The 24,083-nt window shown below is 52.5% G+C and overlaps 1 protein-coding gene across 1 annotated transcript in view; it reads left to right on the top strand.

Moving 5' to 3' along the window:
* Window positions 1-24,083, top strand: part of PPM1H (protein phosphatase, Mg2+/Mn2+ dependent 1H) — a 226,381-nt gene that overhangs the window by 155,720 nt on the left and 46,578 nt on the right. Inside the window, exon 6 of the mRNA XM_036458585.2 lies at window positions 8,592-8,710. Within this exon, the coding sequence (XP_036314478.1) occupies window positions 8,592-8,710 (119 nt within the window). The remainder of the gene's footprint in view (window positions 1-8,591; window positions 8,711-24,083) is intronic.

The following is a 24,083-nucleotide window of genomic DNA, read 5'->3' as shown; positions in this document are numbered from 1 at the left end:
AAATATATTTTTTTTAAAAAAGAAAAAGAAAAGAAAAGTTGGGCCCATACAGTCAGAGCCATCTGTCCACAAGGTCCCTTAAGAATTGCCTGGTGTAAAGAAGCGAGGTGATATCGTGCCCCTATAAATAAGGTCAAGTTCATCTGCTTTGGGAGGCAGGTGGGATTCACTGATGCTTTTCAGGCAGACACTTACCTGGCTGTCACATCTTTTCTGAGCCTCAGTTGCTTCCTCTGTGACACAAGGTAACTGCAGGACCCTCACAGGATGGTGTGAGGATTAGTGGGTTAATATTGCAATATGTGTAATGTGCTTACAACAGTGAATATACCAGAGACCACGTAAAACCTCTTCATTTTCAAGTCTAATTATGCAGGAAGGACTTTTTCATGGCCACCCTGCTGTTGGGACCAGTCTGTGGCCTTTTGTTTAATGTCTGAGTTCCATCTGCATATGCAGAGAGATATCCCAGATATGCGGGCATATCCTTTTTTGCTGACATGAGTCGTTTCTTCAAATGAATGTCCTTCCTCCGGTTTTTAGGAAGAAAAAGCTTTAGGTAAATGAATATGAAAACCTCATCTATTTTGTGGGAATGAATAGTTTTTGCCCCTTATTCTGTGCATTAAACTGTGTAGGGTTGACAGATGTAGGCAATTTTGTGTAACATGTCCATTTGAATACCATTTTCCATGGGGGATTCTTTTATCATAAGATAGAAATTTTACGATTTGAGTTATTTCAGGGGCATACTCCTTCCCTCTGGTTGCAAAATTTAAACATGAACCTTTCTTGACATCCACCTAAACCAGACAGAAATTTCATCAGCATTCAGTTCTATCATAGCTTATAGACACATGCTTGGTTCTTATTACTTTGAGATTTTTAAGGACAAATTATGACTGAGAAAATTCTTTAGGAAAGAGTCTAACCCATGCATATTTAGATCTCAGCCGTTTCAACCTTTGTCTTCCTCCCTTCTGCTTCTGCTTCCCCTTTCCCTTCCCCTTCCCTCCCTCCCTCCCTTCCTCTCTTCTTCCCTTCCCCAAACCAAAATACTCCGTCTCTGCCTGTAAGCCAGGCAGGCAGCCGGGGCTCAGGAGGAGTGGCCCGGGTGATGTTAGTGTGACTGTGTGTGGTCACCAGCGGTTTGGCTGACGTAATTAATTTTTCATCTGTGACCTTAGAGTTTCTCTCATGATAAATCATCTTGAAATGGATGACTTCCAGTTCTCCTCTCATGTAATCAGACGAGGTTTATCCCCCCTTAAGGGATAAAAGGATAAACTGCTTTATTATTTTAAAGATTTGTGTTAAACGCTGAAAACCCTCATTTGGATAACTTCCTTTCAAATATTGAGAGGCCTGAAGATTTTTTTTTTAAATGAACGAAGATAAAAGCTTTCTAGCTAGAGGCCTTGATGAAGTATTCCCTGTTATGGAATCTGCTCTCTCATTTGACACGAGTGTTTTTAGTTTCCGTGTTCTGCTGCCGGCAGTGGAAATTGGGACAGCTACTTTGAAAAGGGGTTTGGCAGTGACCATGAACGCTGGGCAGTCCCTCCTAGTTGTGTACCTAAGCGAGGTGTGCTCAGGCGTCACCAGGAGACTAGAACGTGCACACACACGGCACTGTCTCTACCAGCGCAGACGGCACTGTCCCAGGCCCGGGAGCAGACGGGTGGGGGGATACAGCAGTCACGGTGAACACACTGCAGTGACGGTGACAGGGATGGACCTCACAGGCCTCACGTCTGGCGAGGGGGCTGCCCCTGGGGTTCCATAGGGTTAGAGAGTCGGCAACACCAGCCTGGAGGATAGGATCCTGCTTCCCTGTGGGGAGCCCCAGGGATCAGACGGGATCCCAACCGCAAGGTGCTGGCAACGCTCTGTTGGTTGATCTGGGTGCCAGTGCCATGAGTGTGTTCAATTTGTGAAAATTCAATCAACCTGTACACATAGGATAGAGCACCTTACCGTGTGTGTATGTACTTTTTTCATTGAAAAGTCTTTATAAAAAGTACTTTCAGCCAAAACCGGTTTGGCTCAGAGGATAGAGCGTTGGCCTGTGGCCTGAAGGGTCCTGGGTTCGATTCCGGTCAAGGGCATGTGCTTGGTTGAGGACACATCCCCAGTGCGGGGGAGGCAGGGGGGGTGCAAGAGGCAGCTGATCGATGTTTCTAACTTTCTATCCCAATCCCTTCCTCTCTGTAAAAAATCAATAAAATAAATATTTTTTTAAAAAAGCACTTTCACTGTATTTAGCTGTGTATTGCCCTTTGCAGGAAGGGCCCTCCTCGGTGCCCTACAGGAGCCCAAGGTGAGCGGCAGACAGGATGCACTCCTGCCCCCTCTGCCCTCCACACACCGGCCACTTCCTGCCTCCTTGCCTCTGCTCTTGCTGCCCACGCCCTGGAGCCCTTGCTTGGCCAACTCCCAGATCCTAGTCCGATTCCCTCCCCATCGTGGTCCCTTAGCCCTGGGGAAATCTCCGTGTCTCCTCAGTCTCCCCCGCGGGTGTGTGCGCTCTGACCAGAGGGCCCTCTTCTTTCACTCTTTGAATTCTTAGCCCCTGGTGCCCGGCCCGCTCAGGAGCTCCTGTGTTAGATGCACACATTCCTTTGACTTGTTACCCCCAAACCTGGGACGGTCTCTTCATTGGCCGACACCCCTCACTGGCAAGCTGACAACAGGCGTCAGGAATAAAGGCTAAGTAAGGGTCCGCTGAAAGTTATGCCAGGCACTTTTAAAAATAATAAACATGCTTACGTGTAGCTGCTGTTCCTCGCATCCAATGCAGATGCTTCTATCATACGTGTGTATGAGTAGCATCGTCAGAGAGGGAAAGAAAAACTATATGCAGCATATCAGCTACATAAGGAGTGTTTAGGAGAGTGTCCAGAGCTTTCACTTGCTCCCTTCTTGGATTTTCATCCGGTTAAAGTTCACCTTTTTAACAGACCAGCATCCCGGTGAAATGTACCTTGGGAAGAGGCCATCATCACGTGGGCATACTGGTGAGCTGCCCGGGTGTGAGCAGGGGAGGAAAACATGCGAAAAGTGTCCAGGGATCTTACAAGTTTGGAATCAGTAAATCACAAGGTTTTATGGTAGGAAAGAACCTAACAAACTCCTGCTTCCACACTGTGCAGACTTTAAACGTTGCATATGTTGCTTACATTGAGTTAGAAGTAAAATCACTTTCGACATTCAAGATCCCAAAATGCTGGCTTGCGCGATGTTTGCCACAGGGTAGCAGACCAGCCACGTCATTGATTCCGGGCAGGCAGTGAGACCACGTTTGTGGGTTCCACTCTGCTTCTGAGAGCCAATGTCCCCGGGCCAGCCTGCTGGGAAGCAGCATGCTTCTGCGCTCCGCATTGGAGCGGGCCCCCACCTGGCTGGCCCTTCCCAGTGACCTTAGCTTTCCTTCGGATGATTGGAGTAAGAAGGGGCAGTGAAGCTCCACAGCCATTTTCTAAAACCAAGTTAAAAAACCCGGTTCTCAAAAAAAAATTCTTTTTTTAGTGTGTGTTTTTTTAAACAAAAGTAATCTATGTCCAATGGTAGAAATATTTGTGAATATGAGTAAGTTCAATAGAAAGCTGTCCTAACATGCTATGATATCCTGATGAGTTTATGTACATATATCAACCCTATACGCATGTGGAAGCCCTACCCCCGGTGTGCTGAACTTGGAGATGGGCCTTTACAGAAGTAAGGAGGTTAAGTGAGGTCACAAGCGTGGGGTCCTGATCTGAGAGGGTTAGCATCCTGACAAAGGGAGACCCAGAGCGCTGGACTCTCTCCCCAGGAGGGCACAGGGGGTGGGCCCTGTGAGCATGCAGGGAGAAGGCTGCCATCTGCAAACAAGGAAGAGAGCCCTCACCGGGCCACCAATCTGCTGGCACCTCGTCCTTGGACTTCCCAGCTTCCAGAACTATGAGAGATAGGGTTTTATTGTTTAAACCTGCCACTATTTTGATGTAACAGCTAAGCTTACGAGGAAAGACTGTCTGTGTAAACTCTCTCAAGTATGGCGATGCATGAATCAGCAGAAGTGCACTTCCCTCTGCAAACCGGCGTGCATGTCCCATTGTATTTTAGCGTCTCTTTTCGTTCATCAGCCACCTGTTTTCTCTGCCTGTACTTAGCTCTGGAGTGGTTGTTTTCTTTGACACCAGTAACTCCATCAGATCTGACAAATGCAACAGTCATGAGTATGGAAAGTGCTGGTAAAAAGGAGGTCTATAATTAGGATGTGGATGGTGATATTTAAAACACACACACACACACATACACACACACACACACACACACAGTAAAAATATGTCAGAGGAACCCACAGAATACACAGATTCTCTGGCAGGCCATGGCTGTGACGGGAACCGTATCATGCACCATGTGAGATAGGCTGTGGCAGTTAGCAAGGCAGGGAGAAGAATGCCCGTAGCGATAGAGAGATCTGAGGGGGTGGCAGCGGCACCCGGGGGAGCTGAACATCACAGGATCCTCAGAGCTGAGATGTCCTCTCTTCCCTTTCTGACACGTCTGGCGCTGGGGCGTGTTCTGCTGGGTTGCTGCTGTCAGGCAGATGGCAGGCATGGCCTGGGCGTCACCCCCTGGGCATGTGCAGACAGCAAAAGAGCAGCCCCGACCTGCGGGGACAGAAGAAAGCCCTGCAGACAAAGGCGAGGCATCTTTGAACCTTTGGGGATCCAGCTAGCTGTGCCCGGGCAGGGCTGGGAGGCAGCTCTGCGGCTTGCTCAGCCGCATTCCCGAAGCCGGTGGAAGTAAGCTGGCTCTAGCTCACTGCGGGGCGGCCTCAGAGCCCCGCGCCCCAGGCCGGAGGCTTGTCATCCCTCTGCGGGTTATCCAAGAAACGCGCCCGAGGAACCCACGCCACCATTGTGTGGAAAAGCGTGGACGTGAGTGAGTCAGCTGTTGGGTTCTCAAAGTGAAAAAGGTCTGGAAGACCTCAGCCCATACACGTCACTTGTATATTCCTTTGCAAACACACACGATCGTGGTAGACAATAGAGGCTTGTCGGAGTGGAGAGGAGCTCTTTCAGAAAGAATAAAATAAAAATTGGAAGTAGTAAGGAAGCAGCGTGCACAGTTTAACTGGCAGCCTTTCCCCTCAGAGGAAATAAAACTCAGTGCAGCTAACCACGGGCATCGGCGTGGGTGCGCTAGAGCTGCCTTGGGTTATCGCGGGAGACGCAGGCGGCTGCTCAGACCCTGACAGGCTCTGCGTGGGAAGGGACTGCAGATGTCAGTGTTCCATTTGAGGCCCCTTTGCACCTCGGAGGCAGAGGTGAGGTGGCCTCTGCAGGCTGCAGAGCTGGCGAGGAGTCCCAGCTACCCACGGGCATCCACCGCCTAGCGGATCTCCCCACATGACAGGCTGTGCACATGTATGCGGGTGGGAGGCGGGAGGCGGGAGGCGGGAGGTGGGAGGGTACCTGCTTACAGAGCGCCCACTCGCACTGTGACTAAGAGACAAGATGCCTGGAACTCTGTACACTCACTCCTGTTAGTCACCAGGGTTGGTGAGGAAATGGACTTGGGAATGGCCTTTGTATCGAATGTGTTTGCTGATCATATACTATTCATGTGTCGTGTGTCTATATTCACACACACACACACACACACACACACACACACACGTGTTCATTTATGTATATCGTCCCGCGTCTGCGAGGGGTTGGTTCCAAGACCACCACGTATGCTCAGGTCCCTTATATAGAACGGCGTAGAGCAATGTGTACAGTCGGCATCTGTGGGTACAGAGGCACAGCTGTATACATCTGTGCCTCACACAGAGATCTGTGTGTATATGACAGAGTTCACATCAGCTCTCACACTCACATCACACATTGCTTGGTAACCTGCCTTTTACAGACGCATCGCCTCTTTCTGTGCCATCACATCGTCTCTGCGGCGTCGTTGTAAAAGACGGCGTAGGGTTCCTCCGTGTGGATCTGCGCTGGGTTCTTGGATCACGCGGGTGCGTTTCCTCAGGTGACCTCGTTGTAGCGGACAGTCAGGGCCTCTCTGTGGCCGCGCTGCGTGCAGAGCTGCCCAGAGGCTGAGGTGGGGCCTCACCGGGCCTCTCTGTGATGCTGACTGTGTGTGGTCGGGGAGCCCCATGACCGCAGGCCTAGGGTTGTCCCGGTACCGGTTTTTGTGGGTGTGTGTGTGTGTGTGTGTGTGTGTGGGAAGATGAAAGGGCCAGCGGAAGGGTTAGGATGCGGGTCTGAGGGCCACAGGAAGCACTGGCTCTAGGACCACTCAGGCCTGACTAAGAGCCCAGGCTACGTGTCTTCTCCTCTCTGGGCCTCGGTGTCCTCCTGTGTAAACGGAGTCTGTGGAGTAACCTTTAGGCGGCTGGGGTGGTGACACAAAGCCTATCAAATGTCTGGTCCAGCATGAGAGGTAGGGGGTAGGGGGTGCGAGAGGACTCCGCGCCGGCACCGCATTCTGGGAGGTGATCCAGGGCGCACAGAGGTGCTGCTCCTTGTTGGCTTTTTACGCCTCTGTCCCCTGATTGCCGCGGGTGGACCAAAATAGAGGAGGAAGAGCCGCCTCTGCCCTGTGCCCACAGCTGGCTTCTCGGCCATGTGGCCTGCAGCTGCGCGGGCCCGGGGCTCGGCTTCCTGCTCCGCTGTCACGCTCCGGAATTCCTGATTTTGCACTGGGACTCCCTGTTTTCACTTTGCGCCGGGCCCCACGGATGATTAGCCAGTAAGGTGACTGGGAGGGTGAAGTGAGAACTCACAAAGCGGTTAGCACAGGACTCCGGATGTTAGGGGGCCCAATAGTTATTAAGTGGATATGATTGTTTTCTTTTAGGAACGGAGACAACCATGGTAAGTGCATTATAGACATCATCTCATCACTAAAGCAGTGTGAGATAAATACATAACTAACCTCATTGTACAGATTTAAAAAACCAGGCCCTGAGATGTTAACCTCCTAAAAGCATACAGCTTACAAGAGATAAGTGCAGAGCTTAGGTTCAAACCCAAGTCCATTTCCCCAAAAGCCCAGGCCATTGACCTGCCCTGTTAAATAAATATTAGTCCCCTCCTTCCCTCCCTCCTCCCCTTTTCCTCCCTCCCCCCGCCTCCTCTCCCTCTCAGGCAACTTCTGTGAAACTCAGTGTTAAGTGTCCTTGACTCAGCAGCCAAGCCAAGGTTTGAGAGCCCCTCAGACCTGGGGGGCTTTAGCGTGAGGTCCCCCTCTCACCCTCAGGCCGGGCCTGCCTGTCACGTACCCAATCCGGCTCAGAATCACTGGCTCCAGTTCCGTTATCCGGCCAGATCCGACCAGCCCGGGGACAGTTCAGCTGGCCCCCTTTTATTCCTGATGCGCTGGTGATGAACACCCCCAGGGACACCCCCGAAACCACCGTGAGCATCAGCGGGAGATCCTTGGGGTCAGGTCCTGGGAAAGATGTGGGAGGCGCCTGTTTCCAGAGGGCTGAGGACGGGCCATCTGGCCTGCTGCAGGGGTCCCTGGCTTTCCTGCAGGGCCAGGCCGTGATCTGCTCTGCCCACTCCTTTCCCTGCCAAACGGAGAGGGAAGACCCATTGTGCCACCGTGCTGCTCCCGGGCTCACGCGCCGGGCGTGGCTGCTGAGCGGGAGTTCGCACTGGGGCGTTCCGTGTTTTGGAGAGCGGGATCGGAATTTTGAACCTGACCATGAGACTGCGTGTTGTTTCAAAGCAATTCCCCAAGTAGCTGTTTGCTCAATACGTTCGTAGTGTGAACAGGGACCTGGGGGAGGGGAGGAAGCCATCTGCTCTGGAACCGGCTTCCAATTACACGGCCACATCACTGAGAGTCAGAGGGAGGGCGGGCGTCCAGCAGAAAGCACTGTCTGGGCCGAAACCGGTTTGGCTCAGTGGTAGAGCATCGGTCTGCGGACTGAAAGGTCCCAGGTTCGATTCCGGTCAAGGGCATATACCTTGGTTTCGGGCACATCCATGGTGGGGGATATGCGAGAGGCAACTGGTCAATGTTTCTCTCTCATCGACGTTTCTAGCTCTCTATCTCTCTCCCTTCCTCTCTGTAAAAAATCAATAAAATATATTTAAAAAAAAAAAAAAAAAGCACTGTCTGGGGTGCCCAGCCCGCTCGCTCTGGCCCTGGCCGTCATACTGATCTGGAGACTCCAAGGCCAGGCCGTGGGGCCCAGGACGGGGGGAGGGGACAGCAGAGAAAGCCTGGGCCGAAAGAGGGGGGGGACTTTCTTGCCGCACCAGCATGCCAGCAGGTGATCTGAATTAAAAAGCGAACCTTGGGAGAAACGTCTCTCTTCCTGACAGCGTTGGCAATCCATACAGGTCTTGGCTTATATTTAATTTTCCGCATCCAGTGAAAAAGTTACATCCCTTAATAAATTAAGTGGGTGATTTCTATTTGCATTGGGATTCTTAAATCTATTTTCCTTAAAATACGGGGGGGGGGACGTTGTGTGTGTTTGGAATATGGATAGCCTGTCTCAATTTGCAAAGCATCTCTGGAGTTGTATTTTTTTCTTCTAAATCTGTGTGTGTGTCTGTTTCCTCTCTGGTTGCTGTTAGGCCTTCATGCAGCCTCACTTGCTGGGAAACGAGTTCACACATTTGGAGTTCCCGAGGAGAGTGCAGAGGAAGGAGCTGGGGAAGAAGATGCTCTACCGGGACTTCAACATGACCGGCTGGTAAGAGCCCCCTCCCTCCGCCCCCGCCGGGCGTGTAAATCAGCGCCGTAGCCGGCCACTTGCGGGTGTGGATCAGGAGGTGCCCGGACCCGGGCGACGCTGCCTCTGCTTTGTGCCTGGGCCCGGTTCCCTCGCCCCAGGGCTGGCTGGCCTGTCCGTTTCTCTGAGGTTCTCCTCAGGGACACCGGAGCCCACAAAGGTGACAGAGCTCCTCCCTTGCACAGAGCAAGCATTGGGGGCTTTTGAAACACATTGAACTTGGTCTGTTAGGTCCGGGGCTTGAAGGGCTGGTCAGAGGTTTATGGGGCCAGACATTACCCTTGGACTGAACCTTCTCTCTGACCTTTCCAAGTGGGCAAAGCTGCATAAACTACTTCACCCCAGTGAGCCCCGTTTACCATGGGTATAGGGAAAAGATGTATGCTCTTTGGAGGGTCATTGTAAAGACTAGAAGCAGTGAGGCACTCTCATTACTTCATCCCATCCAAATCGGAATACGAAATCTTGGCAGCGGGCGTCTTACTCTCCAAACACACCTTTCCAAGCACAAGACCGTTTCTGTGGTGGATCAGGCCAACGGTGACCGGGAACCTCATGGATTTCTTCACATGAGAAATAAATAGGCGGATAAAGCACTTACAAGGACGAGGGTGGTTGTAAGGGTTAAAGGAGAGAGCAGTGCCAGCACGGAGACAAATGGGTGAGGATTTGCCCTTAGGCCCAGTGTTCCTGACCAGTAAGCCTCTTGCCAGTCTGGAGGATGCCTGGAGAATGAGACAGGTGGCCCTCACCTCGCCGATCTCCAACTCAGGCGAAGCAGTAGATTCCGATAGCTCTTCCTCTTCGTTGGCCAAAACAGCTGTAACAGATGGCCACCGCCCAGTTCCCATGGCGATGACTTCTGGGCTGGCAATCTTCTCCGGGGGCGCACACTGTCTCTGAGGAGCCCTGGAGCTGCCAGGGGAGGGAAGGGCTGATCTCAGGGGCACTTCCTGTTGTGCTTTGCCATCCAGAAGGGAACCCTCACCAGGATCCACTCTTCTTCTTCTACAACAGGGCCAACAAATTATGGCCCAGAAGCCAAAGGTTACCCGCGGCCCCTAACATTATTTCTGCAAATAATGTTAGGGCAGCCATGCTTGGCTGTGCAGGTTAGATCTTTGGCTGCACTACATCAGGGTAGCTGAGTAGTTGCAACAACATATGGCCCACACAGCCTAGAGCATTTACTCCTAACCATGCGCCTATTAGTCAGAAAGGTCCGCTACATGTGCAGCTCTCCGTTTTGAGAGTTGGTGCCCCAGAGTCATCACCCTAACCCAGCGGTTTTCAGCTGGTGTGCCGCGAGAATTCTGAAAACACGCTCTGGCTGGCGGCTCGGTTGCACTGCTGTCCCATACACCACGCACTGCAGGCCGGTTCCCTGGCAGAGCACGTACCTATGGGAGGCCACCAATCGATGTTTCTCTCTCACATCTCCCTCCCTCTCCCTCGCTCCCTTCCCCCTACTCCTTCTCTCCCTTTCTTCCTCCTTTCCTCTCCCTCCTTCCCTCCTTCCCTCTCCCTCTCTCCCTCTCCCATTCTCCCTTCTCTTCTTTTCTCCCTCCCTCCCTCCCTTCATCCTTTCCTCCCTTCCTCTCCCTCTCTAAAACATATCCTCAAGTGAGGATCAAGTGGGGGAAAGACATGCAGTGCCTGACTATTTGGTCTGGAGCACTGACCTCTTTTCCCTTAGATTGGCAAATAAAAAAAAAAAGACAACAGCCAACACAATAGCTATCTGGTGTGAATAAATCAAAACTGTACCTATGTTTGGTCAGACTTGCAAAAAGAATACATATTTTAGTGTGCTGCAGAATTTTAGTAATTAGTTTATGTGTGCCATGAGTTAAAAAAAAAAAAAAAAAAAAAAAAAAAAAAAAAGATTGAAAATCACTGCCCTAAACCAACTGGGTGTCCTTTGTAAATTCATTTCTATCGTGTCAGCAAAATCAGCGCTTTTATGGAAAAGGTGAGGGCGACACTGGTTCGGAATAGCATGGCGGGGTTTGGCCTGGAATTTGCGGAATTTGGAACAATGAAAGGAAAGGCATCCCAGTCCAGAACTGCATGGCTGTAAATGCATCAATGAAAGAGTATTTCAATCTGAGACAGCGAGCAAAGTGGCCAGACAGAAAAGGGGCGTCTGGGAAACCCAGCTGATCTGGCATTGAGGGGACAGGGTGAGGGTGAGGGCGCCGGGCAGAGAGGTTTGGGGTTACCGCGGGAGGCAGTAGTTACTCTGCGTGTTTCTGAGAAGAAGATGAAAGCAATGCTTTGGGAAAGTGGTTCTAAGAGGAGCTTGAAGGGGACTGACTGGGAAAGGAAGCAGGTACCGATACCCAGAGGGGAAATCATAGAAATAGATGTGTGTGGGCCCGAGGGCCAAATGGAGGGATGGAAGCAGAAAATAGTCAAGAAAAAAAAAATGCACAAGAAGCCAGATCATCTTGGCCAGATAGAAGCATCCCATGTAAGAGGTGAGTCATTCATTATTTCAGTTATCTGTCTAACTTTGTCTCTTCACGGAGTCGATAAGCCCCCTGCGGTGGGGCCACTGGCCCGGTCCTGCTCCTGACACACAGCGGGCAGGAAGCTAGTACTGCTGGGTGACAGGAGACAGGGGTGTGATGGGCAGCGTGGAGGGGGACAGGTGGGGACAGGTGGCCATTGTGGACAGTCAGCGGGTGGAAGGGTAGGAATGAGGAGTTTGCATATGGAACATGTTGACCTTGAGACAAGGCTGTCTGCATGTTCCTTCTAGGCCAGCCAGGCAAAGGAGAGCTAAGCTGCCGACTCGAACTTGTTGAACTAATGGCTAGAGGTTACCTCTGTTTCATGTTTTTTTTTTTTAAATGTAGATTCTATCCAAGTTTATATGCTGTCTTTTATACACACACACTCACACACATACACACACACACACACTCTCTCACACACACACATACACACACACACACATACACACACACACACTCTCACACACACACACACTCACACACTCTCACACACATACACACACATACACACACACACTCACACTCACACACACTCACACACACACACACACTCACACACACACACACACACACACTCTCTCACACACACACACAGTGCTAGCGTGGCCCTCGGCACAGAAGCAGTCCGGAAACGGCATCACTGAGGGGTCAAGACTGGGAGTGGCTCCTCAGACTGGACCTGTGGACTCTGTCAGCGTCCTTCCCTCTCTGTGTGGCTTTGGCCGTGAGCAGAGGTGTACAGACATCTTTGCTCTGCTTCCTACCTGGGCTCACTTTTGATCTGAAAAATGATGTTTAAGCCAAAACCAGTTAGGCTCAGTGGGTAGAACGTCAGTCTACAGACTGAAAGGTCCCAGGTTCAATTCCGGTCAAGGGCATGTACCTTGGTTGCGGGCACATCCCTGGTGGGGGGTGTGCGGGAGGCAGCTGGTCGATGTTTCTAGCTCTCTATCCCTCTCCCTTTCTCTCTGTAAAAAATCAATAATATATATATATTATATATATAAAATGAAAATGATGTTTAAGGTAAAGGAGAGCTCTTTTCATCTCTGTTGGAAGACGCTGGGAAGTTTAAAGCCAGTTTAGACCACGGTGTACGTAAACTCCCTCCCCCAGCTCTGAGGAATTCCTTTGAAAACGTTTTAGACTCTAAGAGAAAACCTCAGATGTAGCTGTTACTTTTTAGGTTTTAAAAAAATGGGACCAAATTGGCTGGCTTTCTGAGCCGGCAGTTCCACGGTAAAGGAGATGAGGATCGGTAGCTTTTCCTCCCCCTCAGAGCTTGAGAGTGGAGTCGGCCCCTGAACAACACGGGTCTGAACTGCGCAGGCCCACGTACAGCAGGTTTTCCCAGGGGATACTCAGCGGGCCCTCTGCCTCCCCAGGTTCCTCATCCGCGAATGCCACTGGCTGCAGGTCGGAAACAGTTTGCAGCTGGGAGCCCGCAGGTGTGGAGGGCCGGCCGTGCATGGCTCGCTGCTGTGCTGACCTGCCAGGTGCGGAGTGGCTCCTTGTCCTCGTGCCCATTTTGCAGGTGGGCACATTGAGGCCCAGAGGGAGCAGGCTATTTCCTCAGCGCCCACCAGTGCATGAGCGTCAGCACAGGGATAGAACCCAGGTTTCCGGCACGGGTTCACGGCTCTTTCTGAACCAGAGCCCCTGTTAGCTTTCCTCCAGGGCAAGACACTGCATCATCATCCCCTTTCGAGCTGTGGCATGCATTTGAGCAGGGGACCTCTGTCCACCAGGGTTCAAGAGGGTGAGACGAAGCATCTGAGGAGCAGCATGTTGATCCTCGGGCAGTAAATTTTCTAGTCTCACTCTGACCCGGTAGAAAAGTTAGCCAGATTGAAACACGGTGCTTCACACACGCCACCAAGAACCCGCGTGTGGGTTTGGGTGCCATGGTGGAAAAGATCCCCAAAGAATAAGGTGACCAGATGTCCCACTTTTGGCGGGACAGTCCCGATTTTTAACAATCTGTCCCGCGTCCCACGGCCTTTTAAAGAAGTCCCAATTTGGGGACTTTTTTAAAAGGCCGTGGGACGCGGGACAGATTGTTAAAAATCGCCAAAAAGCGGGATGTCTGGTCACCTTACCACAGAACCAGCTCTCCGATGCCTAGGAGAACCGCCTGCTCTAGGAGAGGAGCATCCTGCCAGGCTCCCCGGCGTGCCTGCAGCGGGAGGAAGTGTAGGAGAGGATGTGGACGCCAGGAAGCCTTGTCTCATCGTCAAGGATGCCTCTGTTGCCTCCTGGCCTGCATCCTTTCCCTCCCGCCTTCTCTCTCTCAGGGTCTGTGGGCCCGCGTGGCAGGCCCAGGTTGTACAGAGGACAAAAGCCTATTGTCACCGGACCTTCCTGATGAGATCAGTCTCTTCCCTGCCTCCCCCACCTCCCTTCCCGCCGCTCCTCAGACAGTGTGCCCGGTGGTTTGATGTGTAAAGGCGTTTTCATCGCAGAGCCCCCAGCGCTAAGTTAGTCCCCGCTGGGGCCCCGCTCTCACCTCCTGTGCCTGGTGTCATTGGTCCTGGGGCCAGAATCGGCCTTGAACTCCACGCAAGCCAGTGCCCTCCTCCCCAGCCCTGTGTGCCTGAGCTGCGGCCGTGTGGTGCCCACCGGCTGGCACTGGGAGGCTGTGTCCCCGCCCGCAGCCCTAGGAGCCTGCTCAGGCCATAACGTGCTGGCAAGCATCTGTGTCGGGGAGCTGAACAGCCGTTTCTCAGGGCCGGCTTTGTGGCCGCAGGTCCCCCTCCCCGGCCTGCCGGGATGTGGCTCTTGTGTACGGTCAGTGTTCTTGGTGCTCTTTGTCCGGCCACGTGGGCTGAAGAGCAAGGGGGGAGGGGTTTCCGGGGAGGGGGGAGGGGCTGTAGCTTCTTCACCCCTGGCTCCGGGCCAGCAGCTCCGGCAGCTGTTCCTGGGCTGCTGGGATTTATAGAGCGAGCGAGGGCCAAAGAGGAAGAGAAGTCCATCGTGTGAACGCAAGATTGCTTCCAGATGGTCCCGGTTATGAGTAAAGCACACCCGAATCCTTTCTTTAAGCAAAGCCTTTCCAACGGCCTGCGATGGTCTTATTCCAGGGCACAAGCCTGGCTTCTCACCAGCTCCCGGCTTTGGGAGGCAGGCTCCCCGGCGCTGGTCCTCGCTCTGCCAAGACTCTTGGGCCCTGGCAGATCCTGGGCCTCGGTCTCTCCTTTATTCGTCAGATGCTCCCTTTGCCCCTCGCTGCTGCCCGCCGAGGCGGGTGGGGGATGGGCTGGGCCTGCCTTTCGGGGCTTCGAGAAAGAGCTTCCCATAGGCAGATTCCTTTCGTTTTTATCTCTTGCAGCCCTCGCTCGTTATGATTCCGACTTGATGACTCAGCAGGGTAATTTTCCCTCCTGAGTTTCCCTTAAAACCAAGAGCAAATTAGGATTTTCCACTGGGAGCAGAGCGGGGTCAGCTACGTCATTTTTCCTTTCAGCACAGAAATCTGTTCTGCTCTGTGCTCTCTGGCATGGCAGCCACTGGCCACATGTGGCCTTCCAGAGTTCAAGTTGGATAACACAGACATTCCTTTCCCAAGGTGCGCTGGCCCCGTCTCTGCTGCTCAGCAGGCACATGCGGCCCCCGGAGTGGACAGAGCGGTGCAGAACACATCCTTCAGCCCAACAGGTTCAACCGGCATAACACAAGGGTGTGCGTCTTCGGGTGTACCGGTTAATAAGGCGGATTTTTTTCAATAGATGGAGTCACACACGTGTGTGTGTGTATATGATATTTTATATGTATGCTATTTTGTTGTATTGACTGCTGAAGGTGTTAACATCAGATTACTTTTACGGTTAAAAATAGTGAATTTCGTGCCAAAAAAAGAGCATTTGTGGGAAGTTTTAACTCATTACTTTGTCTTGAAGAAAAGTGCTGCTGAATACTTCAGGAAGCTTATGGTGAACATGCCCCGTCTCAAGATACTTGTGAACACTGGTTTAAAAGCTTTAAAAGTGATGATTTCTATGTGAAAGAAAAAGAATGACCAGCTCAACCGAAAAAGTTTGAAGACCAACAATTACAAGCATTATTGGATGAAGATGCGTGTCAAACTGAAAAACAACTTGCAGAAAGATTAAACATTGCTCAGCAAACAATTTCCAATCGTTTACAAGCAATGGGAAAGATTTTAAAGGAAGGAAAATGGGTGCCACATCAACTGAACAAAAGACAAATGGAAAACCGAAAAGTCACCAGTAAAATGTTGCTTCAACGGCACAAAAAAAGTCTTTTTTGCATCGAATTAGGACTGATGATCGAAAGTGGGTTTATTTTGAGAATCCCAAATGTACAAAATCATAGGTTGATCCAGGTCAACCATCAACATTGACTGCAAGGCCAAATCGCTTCAGAAAGAAGACAATGCTCTGTGTTCGGTGGAATCAGGAAGGGATGGTGTATTATAGCTTCTAAAACCAGGTGAAACCATTAATACTGATCACTAATGACAACAAATAATCAGTTTGAACCACACTTTGATCATGAAACGACCAGAATGTGCCAGAAGACACGGAAAAGTAATTTTGCTTCATGATAACACACCATCACACACTTCAAAACCAGTTAAAGACATGTTAAAAGATCTTGCCTGGGAAGTATTAACCCATATTCCCCAGACCTTGCTCCTTCAGATTACCACTTGTTCTGATCAATGGCACACGCACTTTCTGAGCAGCACTTCAAAACATACGAAGAAGTGGAAAACTGGGTCTCTGAATGGTTTGCCTCAGAACAAGGAAAGTTCTATTGGGACGGTATCCACAAATTACCTGAAAGATGGGGTAAATGTGTAGCTAGCGATGGACATTACTTTGAAAAAAGCACTTTTGATGTTTCTGTTGAAATTACGTGTTTTCTTTGATTACAAAATCTTCATTATTAACCGGTACACCTAGTAGGTGGGCTGGAGGACGGTGCAAGGAGCCGGCTGTAGCTAAACATCCCAACAGCAAAGAAGTTGTTTTAAAAAAAATGAAAAGGAAAAGAAGCTGCCTGGGCCAGGTGGATCAGCTGGTTGGAGCATGGTCCCTCACACCAAAAGGTTTCTGGTTCTAGCCCCAGTTATGTTAGGGTGCATATGAAAGGCAACTGATTGGTGTTCTTGTTTTCTTGTGTGTGTTTTTTTCTTCTCTCTCTCTCTGTCTCTCAACATGACCTCCGGTGAGGATTCTTTTTAAAGGGCAGCTGAGTGCCACCAGGAAGAATGGGTGTGGCCACAATCTCTGGCTTCTGGCCCCACCACTGCTGGACTTGGTGTCACCTGGGGGGTGGAGTGACCACTTCTCTCATGTTCAGGGGCCTCAGTCCTTGTGTTTAGGGATGATTCGTCTCCAAGGGTCACTCAGGGGTCAGCAGGCACACCCATTTCCTTGGCCTCGGTCAGCAACAACCCCTCCCCTGGCCCTTGGTACTTCCCTTCCTCTGCCGCAGCCCGGGGCGTGGGGCTGCTCACCAACAAGCCAGGCGTTTTTCTGAAGAGCAGCTCAGAGCTGCTGGGCCGCACTGTGTGAATATTGCAAATCCAGCTCCCATCCTGCTCTTTATTGCTCTTCTCAGCGCCCGCTGACCGCACCGCCAGGCAGGCTGCGTGAAGCCAGCGCCGGAGCCGCGCCACGTTTAATATAAATTGATTTATTGAATCAGGCACAGAAGCCCTGTTACAGAAACCCCGGGCCCTGCCCTCCAGAGGGCCAGCTGATATCGCAGCCCCAACCCACGCTCCTCATTAGCTTCTCCCCGGATCCCCAGGCGGTTTTTAAAGGGATAGTGTCCCTCTTTGGGGTCTGGATTTATACGCTGGCCGTGCCTGTGGGTCTAATTAGCTCAGCATTATTAGTCTTAACCGGGAAAGCCTGCGTTTTCTAACAGCCCGACTCCTGAGTTTTAAAGAGTAATTGGAAAACGCATACCCTGCCCTTCTCCCGCTTTTGGTGTTTAATCACTCCAGACCCCGTCTTTGGGAACGCGCCTGCAGGTGCCTGTGGCCCGCGGTGCGGCCACGGAGGCCCTCCCAGCCCCGCCCTGGCGAGTCCGGGCCTCCTGTGGAGCCGCGGGCCTGGCGGGAGGCTTCTCAGACTCACCAGAGAAATAACACGTTTTAATTTTATAATGACTTCGCCAGAAAGCAGGCCTCTCTGCAGTTAACCTGGGATTAATTTCCTCCCAGCCACTTGTATTTTCATAATTTAATGATTACGAGCTACCTTGGCAGCAACCGGGAGATCTGGCTTTGTAGAGGAAGGAGGGGCGTGGAGGTCATTTTACAGAATGTTAACCCCAAAACCTCAACAGATTGTCCAGGACGGGGATTGGCTGGGTCAGGCACCCAAAAAAGTCCCCTCCCCTACCCACCCCCCTTTTCCCAGTTCCTGGAGCCGAAGGCAGAGCCGCGGGGCCTCCTGTGGGAGGGGCCTCCCCGGGCCCAGGGCCCAGATGATGGATGTTTGTTTGCGATGTGCATGTTCTGCATCTTTTCAAGCTTTTGCAGCTCTGGCTGCAGGAGCAGCGGGGGAGAAGGCCTGCCTGCTGTGTGCAGCACATCTCCCGACAGTGATGGATGACTCGGAGCTCCCAGCCTCCTCCCGCCGCTCTGCCCGGGAGGCCCGGAGCTCTGAGGTCTTTACAAATGGCTGCAAACCCAGACAGACGGCATTGTCAGGCCCCGCAGCGGAGAGAGAAAGGAGGTGCCCAGCCGGCTGGCTCCCCATCGATCGTCCGCTCGCCTCTCCCTGCGTTAACAGTGGCTGTAAATTCATCATTCCTGACGTGGCCGAACCACCTCCCAGCCTTCCTCTCGCCCTCAGACCCTTGGAATAGCCTCGGCGTCTGTCGGTGCCCGTTCACACCCCCAGCAACCGCTGTTTGGGGTTGTAAGTCCATGTGTGGTGCTGACTGAGCTCCAAGCGTTCCAGAGAATTGTAAGGATGGCATGTGCTTGGGAAAATCCCGGTTAAAAATAGCCAGGGTCCTTTGGGCCAAGGAACCCAGGGGCCATGCGTTTTATACTCACCAATCCGCTTTGCATCCCTGTGCATATTGCACATGGAGGAGTGGGTAAGAACGTGCATAGGGAGCCAGGCTGCCGGCTGGGACGGAGCCCAAGTAGGTCTTAGACAAATGATGTCACCTCTTCTTGCCTCAGTTTTCCCACTTACAAATGGGGCTGATGATAATGCCTAATAAGAGGATGTCATGAGTCAGTATGGCCAGGGCATTGAACAAAGCCTAGCATGAAATGCTATATGTGTCTAGTAATACCATTGTTAGATGCTAGGGGCCCAGTGCACGGATTCATGCACCTTGAAAGGAACTGTGGGCAGTGAGGCTGCGATGGGCACGAGGTGGGTCTCGGCCCATCCTCCACGCCCTTGCCCGGCCCCTCCCACCACGGCCCCCGGTCCCCCGTCTGCCAGCAGCCCCACTCCCGCCACCACCGCTCCCACACACTGATGGTGCCAGCCCCACTCACATCCGCTGATGGTGCAGACTGATTGAGGCTGACTCCAGCAGTGGATGCAAGTGGTGGCTGCTGCCCTGGTTGGTCCTCAGGTGCAGAGGGAGGTGGAGAAGCCCTCAGGAGTGATCGGGGCCAGCAGCCACTGCTCGCACCCGCTGCTGGCCCCAAGCGATTGGGACTGGCTGTGGGTGTGATGGGTGGCTCCAGCGCCAGGTGGGACCAGGGTGCATCAGAGCAAAGAATTTTCAGTAACCACCAGTTCAGTAACCCGATGAGAGCGACCGGCGCCCCTGGCTCTTTGGTCTGGCGGCTCTGCTCACCTGCTCCACCATCCCGCCACAGCCAACGCCCGCCATGTTCTGCACTCTGCCACCTGCTGCCGATGCTTGTCACATACATACGTGCCCCCTGGTGGTCAGCACACGTCACAGTGACCGGTTGTTTGGTTGCTCCGCCGTTGTGTCTATTTGCATGTTAGGGTTTCGTAGAGAGAGATTACAGAGAGAGAAAGGGTCAGCAAAATCTGAGCTTGCCTCAGGAGATTTAAACCTAATGTGTGTTGAGATGATTATTTTTCAAGGTAATCCCAACCTCTCTCTTACACAGCCACCCACTCTTGCACACCCGTGTGGCTATCTCTTTAAACCCATTTTCATAAGCCCTAGATTCTGTTTTGTTTTAGTTATTTAGTCATAAATTCCAACAGATCTGCTTCCCTCGCTCCTGCGCTTCTTCAGACTAGATTTATAGGCAGAAACTGTATTGCTCCTGACTTCCAGGAAGCCAGCGGGGCCCGCTGACCGTTGGAGGCGGCTGCTGGGGCCTGGGAGTGGCCTGCTCCGCGGGCAGCGGTGAGCAGCTCAGTGCTCCCGCCGGAAGGCCTCTGCCCTCTGTGAAGGGCGGAAGGGGCACACACCCACACCAGGGGCAGGGCTGTGAGGCTGACCGTGTATTGGAAGGCCTATTTATAATAAGATCCTGTTTTTAAGGAAATTCCAGAGACGTGAGCGCTCCAGCACTCCCACGGGTTTCCAGGTTCATCGCCGCTCTGCCAGGGCGTCGGGCTCCTGTGTCCAGCCCACACGCTCCAGCCTCAGAGGGCGATCTTACCAGACTTGGGAAAGTTCCCCTTCCCTGGCCTCTGGGGCTCGGAGCAGGAAAACCCAGCATTGCTGATTTCAGGTGGAACATCCCACAGAGGTCCTGACTCCCCCCCCCCCCCCCCCCCCCCCCCCCCGTAGCCTGCGGGAGCATCTTCCTCAGAATCAGCCGGGTTGCTGGTTTAAGGCCCCTGCTTCACCCAGGAATCCACATACGAGAGTCAGAGAACCGCTGTTCCGAACCTGAAGGACCTCGTCCTACCTACCATCATGTTCCTCCTGCCTGCGGGCTTCTTCCCAGCAGGCCCACGCCTGCTCCCTGCTGAAAACCTGACTGCAGATCTTCCCAAAAGAACTGGAAACGCCTGGGACACGTGCACTTCCGTTCTTCGTCTCTCTCTGGCAAAGGCAGGGGAACTGCCGAAGCCTGGGCTCTGGTTCCACCGGGACTAAACCGGCTCCCCAGCCTCCCGGGTAGCCCAGGCCTCGGGTTGTGTCGGTAGCTTACAGGACGGAATGCAGGGCTGTGGGGTTACCTGTCTTTACCGTGGGTCGGGCGCTGTGTTGGACATCGGAGATGTAAAGGCGCTGAAAACTCCCTGCCCTCCTGGAGCTCACAGTCAGGTGCAGGGCAGGGCCAGACACGGGTGGTTACAGTTTTATTCCAAAGCTCACCCACAGCGAGGCTTTCTCGTGACCCCTGTGTAGCCTTACCCGCTGACCTTGGGCAGCCTGAGGCATTCTTAGGGTGGATGTGAGCCGCTGCTCGCAGAACTCATTGGCTGGAGAGCATTGGACGGCTCGGCCCCTTAACAGGTTTGTGTCTTTTGCCGCCTGCTTATCTTCCTGCTGTCTGTTGCTTGGGAGCCTCTGCCCGCCTGCGTGGGCCTGAGTCCAGAGGGGGCCGTGGGCTGGACTGGCAGTGAATATGAGGCGTGAAAACTTAGGTGCCATCAGTGGGCCAGAGTCCAGCAGAGCCTCTTTCTCCTGTTGATGCTTGTGCCCACCGCCAGGCACAGGACAGACACACAGGACAGGTCCAGAGACCAGGCATCCGGCTGGCTGGTTTCTCGTTCCTGCTCGTCCTGGGCAACGAGCCCCTCTCCCATGGTGCTTAGCCCCTCCGGGTGGCCTCAGCTCGCCCTGTGAACCTCTGGGCACTTACGTGTGAAGATTTAGTCCGAATTTATTTCTAACCAAACAACCTGAAAGCCAAGCCTCAGGTTAAACCCAATCCTACAGGGGCCTTGCGCACCTACCATATTGTTAAGAGAGATAAAAGCCCGAGAAGGTGGGTTATCGGAACCTCTGTGGACCTTCTCAGTGTGAAAACCTAGTTCTTATAAGTGTATTTCTAGTATCGCATGACCTCACTCGTCTAAGGGAAATAATGAACAACATAAACTGAGGAACAGAAACAGACCCTTGTTTTTGGCGATTATGCTCCTCCCAGAGACTCTGGTTGACAGCAGGAGGCCACAGTGCTCACTCTCCAGGCACTGGTCCGTTCTCTGGGACAGCAGACTGGTGAGAGCAGAGCTCGCAGTGTTTGACATGGTAAGAAAAGTGTCATTCTTGGTAACCCTGTGTCCACACAAACATCTCACACACAGTGTTTACACTTACCATGTGGTCCCATCCATAGATGAGTGGATAAAAAGGCTGTGGTACATTTACACAATGGAATACTACTTGGCTATTAAAAGAAGAAGAAGAGGAAGAGGAAGAAGGAGGAAGGAAGGAAGGAAGGAAGGAAGGAAGGAAGGAAGGAAGGAAGGGAGAAAAGAAGGAAGGAAGGAAGGAAGGAAGGAAGGAAGGAAGGAAGGAAGGAAGGAAGGAAGGAAAGAAAGAAAGAAAAAAAAGAAAAGAGAAGAAAAAAAAGAAAAGAAAGAAATCAATCTTATCTTTGTGACAACATGGATGGCCCTGGAGATTATTATGCTAAGTGAAATAAATCAGAGAAAGACAAATACTATATGATTGCACTCATGAGGAATCTAATGAACAAAATAAACAGACAAAATAGAAACACTCACAGACACAGAAAACAGACTGGCAACTGTTAGAGGGGAGGAGAGTTGTGGGGTTGGGTGAAAAAAGGCTTAATAGCCAAAAACAAAACGAACAACAACAACAAAAAAACAACAACTCATAGACTCAGAGGACAGTATGGTGATTACCAGAGACGGGGGGGGGGGGGGGGGGGGGGGGGGGGGGGGAGTAGAATAAGGTAAAGGGGATAAATGGTGACAGAAGACTTAACTTTGGATGGTGAACACACAATATCACATAGGAATGTTATATTATTGCATTGTACACTGAAATCTATATAATTTTACGGACCAGTGTTAGCTCAATAAATTCAATAAAATTTTTTAAAATTGACCCCCCAAGACAAATGTAAGACATTTCAAGGGATTTCTTAACTGTGAATCTTTGAAACCAGGACATTAAATTGGGGTGGGGGGGGGGGAGACGGATAGACTTAATAAAAGACCCAGGTCTCTGGCGTTGCCCTTAAAGAAACAGTGTGCATGGACATTCGTGCGGCGAGAGGGAGGGGCCGCCCGCTGCGGGGCGCGTCCAGGGGCAGGAAGCAGCCCCCGCACTGAGCGGTGTTGGGCTTTGTGTGGGGTTCCTTTGGAGCTGCAGATGGCTGGCCAGGAAGAGGAAGCATGAGGTGATTGCCAACCCGGTGTTGCTTTTTCCAGGAAGGCCTGGGAGCGGGGTGTGGACAGAGGCGTCGGGAGGGCCTCTGAGGACTCGGTGAATGGCTCCGTTGGGGTCGTGCCAAGCTCTTAAAAGCCACGAGTGGCATGTGGGCTCCACGTACGTGTCTGTTCCCGACCGGCCGGGCCTGGGTAGTGTTCCCTCCCGGCCTCCGGGGACTCGTGCTTCTGCTCAGACTGGGTTGTAGGAGGCAGAGGTGGGAGCCAAAGGCCTCGAAGCTTCTCCCGCCGTCCCCATCCATGCAGCCCTGCTCAGCCAGGATGCAGCGGCCTCTGCCTGCCTGGGGCTTGGTTTCTGCTGAAGAAAATGAAACTTCCTGTGGCTTTACCTCCCTCCTAGAGGTTCGGAGCGTCTGCCTGAGGGGGAAAGTCTCCTTTCTGACTTATTTCAGACCAGCCCACAGGCACCCCGTTAGCTCTGGGAATCCTTCGGGGACGCTGGTCTTCCCCGGGGAGCAGGGCCGTGGACTTTTCTGGACGCGCTGCACTGTGCTGTCCTCCACGCCTCATGTCCGCGGTGACAGGAGAAAGGGTGAATGGGGTGTCCGGGCGCTGGGCGGAAGGTTTCCTGTGGGGATGCGCTGCCTTCCTGCTGTGATCACCAGCTCTCTCTGCTCTCCGTCTGCGGCGGGGGAGAGACTGAGGCCCTCGGACCTTCATGGCCACCACCTACGGTTAAATATAAGGTGACCAGGCATCCTGCTTTTGGCGGGACAGTCCTGATTTTTAACAATTTGTCCCGCGGCGTTTTAAAACGGTCCCGATTTAAAAGAATCTTCCAAAAATCGGGACTTTTTTTTTTAAAAAAAACGCCGCAGGACGCGAGACAAATTGTTAAAAAGCGGGATGTCTGGTCACCTTAGTTAAATAGTGTGTCGTGTCCGTCGCAGAGACTTCCCCAGACACATGCATCTCATCCCCGCAGCTTCCACGGAGGACGCAGCCCCAGAGCAGGGCTTAGCGAGGTCCAGGACTGTCCCAAGTTCACAGCCGGTTCACATGAGGACAGGCCCGCTCTGCAGTGAGCCCAGCGGGGCCGCCAGGAGGGGGGAGTCCAGGCAGGAAGGCTCCCGGGGAGGAAGCCAGAGGTCAGCGAGTGGAAGAATGTGACTCAGGGGCGGGCGGACTGACAGGACCAGGCAGCCCCCGCTGCCAGAAAGGGCCACGTTCTCCTGGAACGGCTTGGAAGCGTTGCTGAGGAAATGAAGACGTAAGGAAACGAGTGGCGTTCCTGGGATTTTTTTTTTTTTTCCTAATGGATGGTCATGCCTCGGGAGAGCGGGAGGCGGTGGCAGTGATCTGTGTGGAGGAGGCCGGAGCATGGCCTGCGGTCAGGGAGCCGGGGTGCCTCTGGCTGGGAAGGGAGGAATCCAGCAAAGACGCGTGTTCTTCCCATGGAGACTTCAACCCGAGTTAACACGGAGGAGGGACCCCCTGCAACAAAAACCTCCGTTCTGGGGTTATCCGGAGGAAGTGGTGGGCAAGGTTACAACTGCTATT

The sequence above is a fragment of the Pipistrellus kuhlii genome, unplaced genomic scaffold (assembly GCF_014108245.1).
Source record: "Pipistrellus kuhlii isolate mPipKuh1 unplaced genomic scaffold, mPipKuh1.p scaffold_m20_p_3, whole genome shotgun sequence".
NCBI classification, from domain to species: Eukaryota; Metazoa; Chordata; class Mammalia; order Chiroptera; family Vespertilionidae; genus Pipistrellus; species Pipistrellus kuhlii.
Note: the sequence above shows the minus strand (reverse complement) of the source record. Positions and strands in the feature narration are given on the sequence as shown.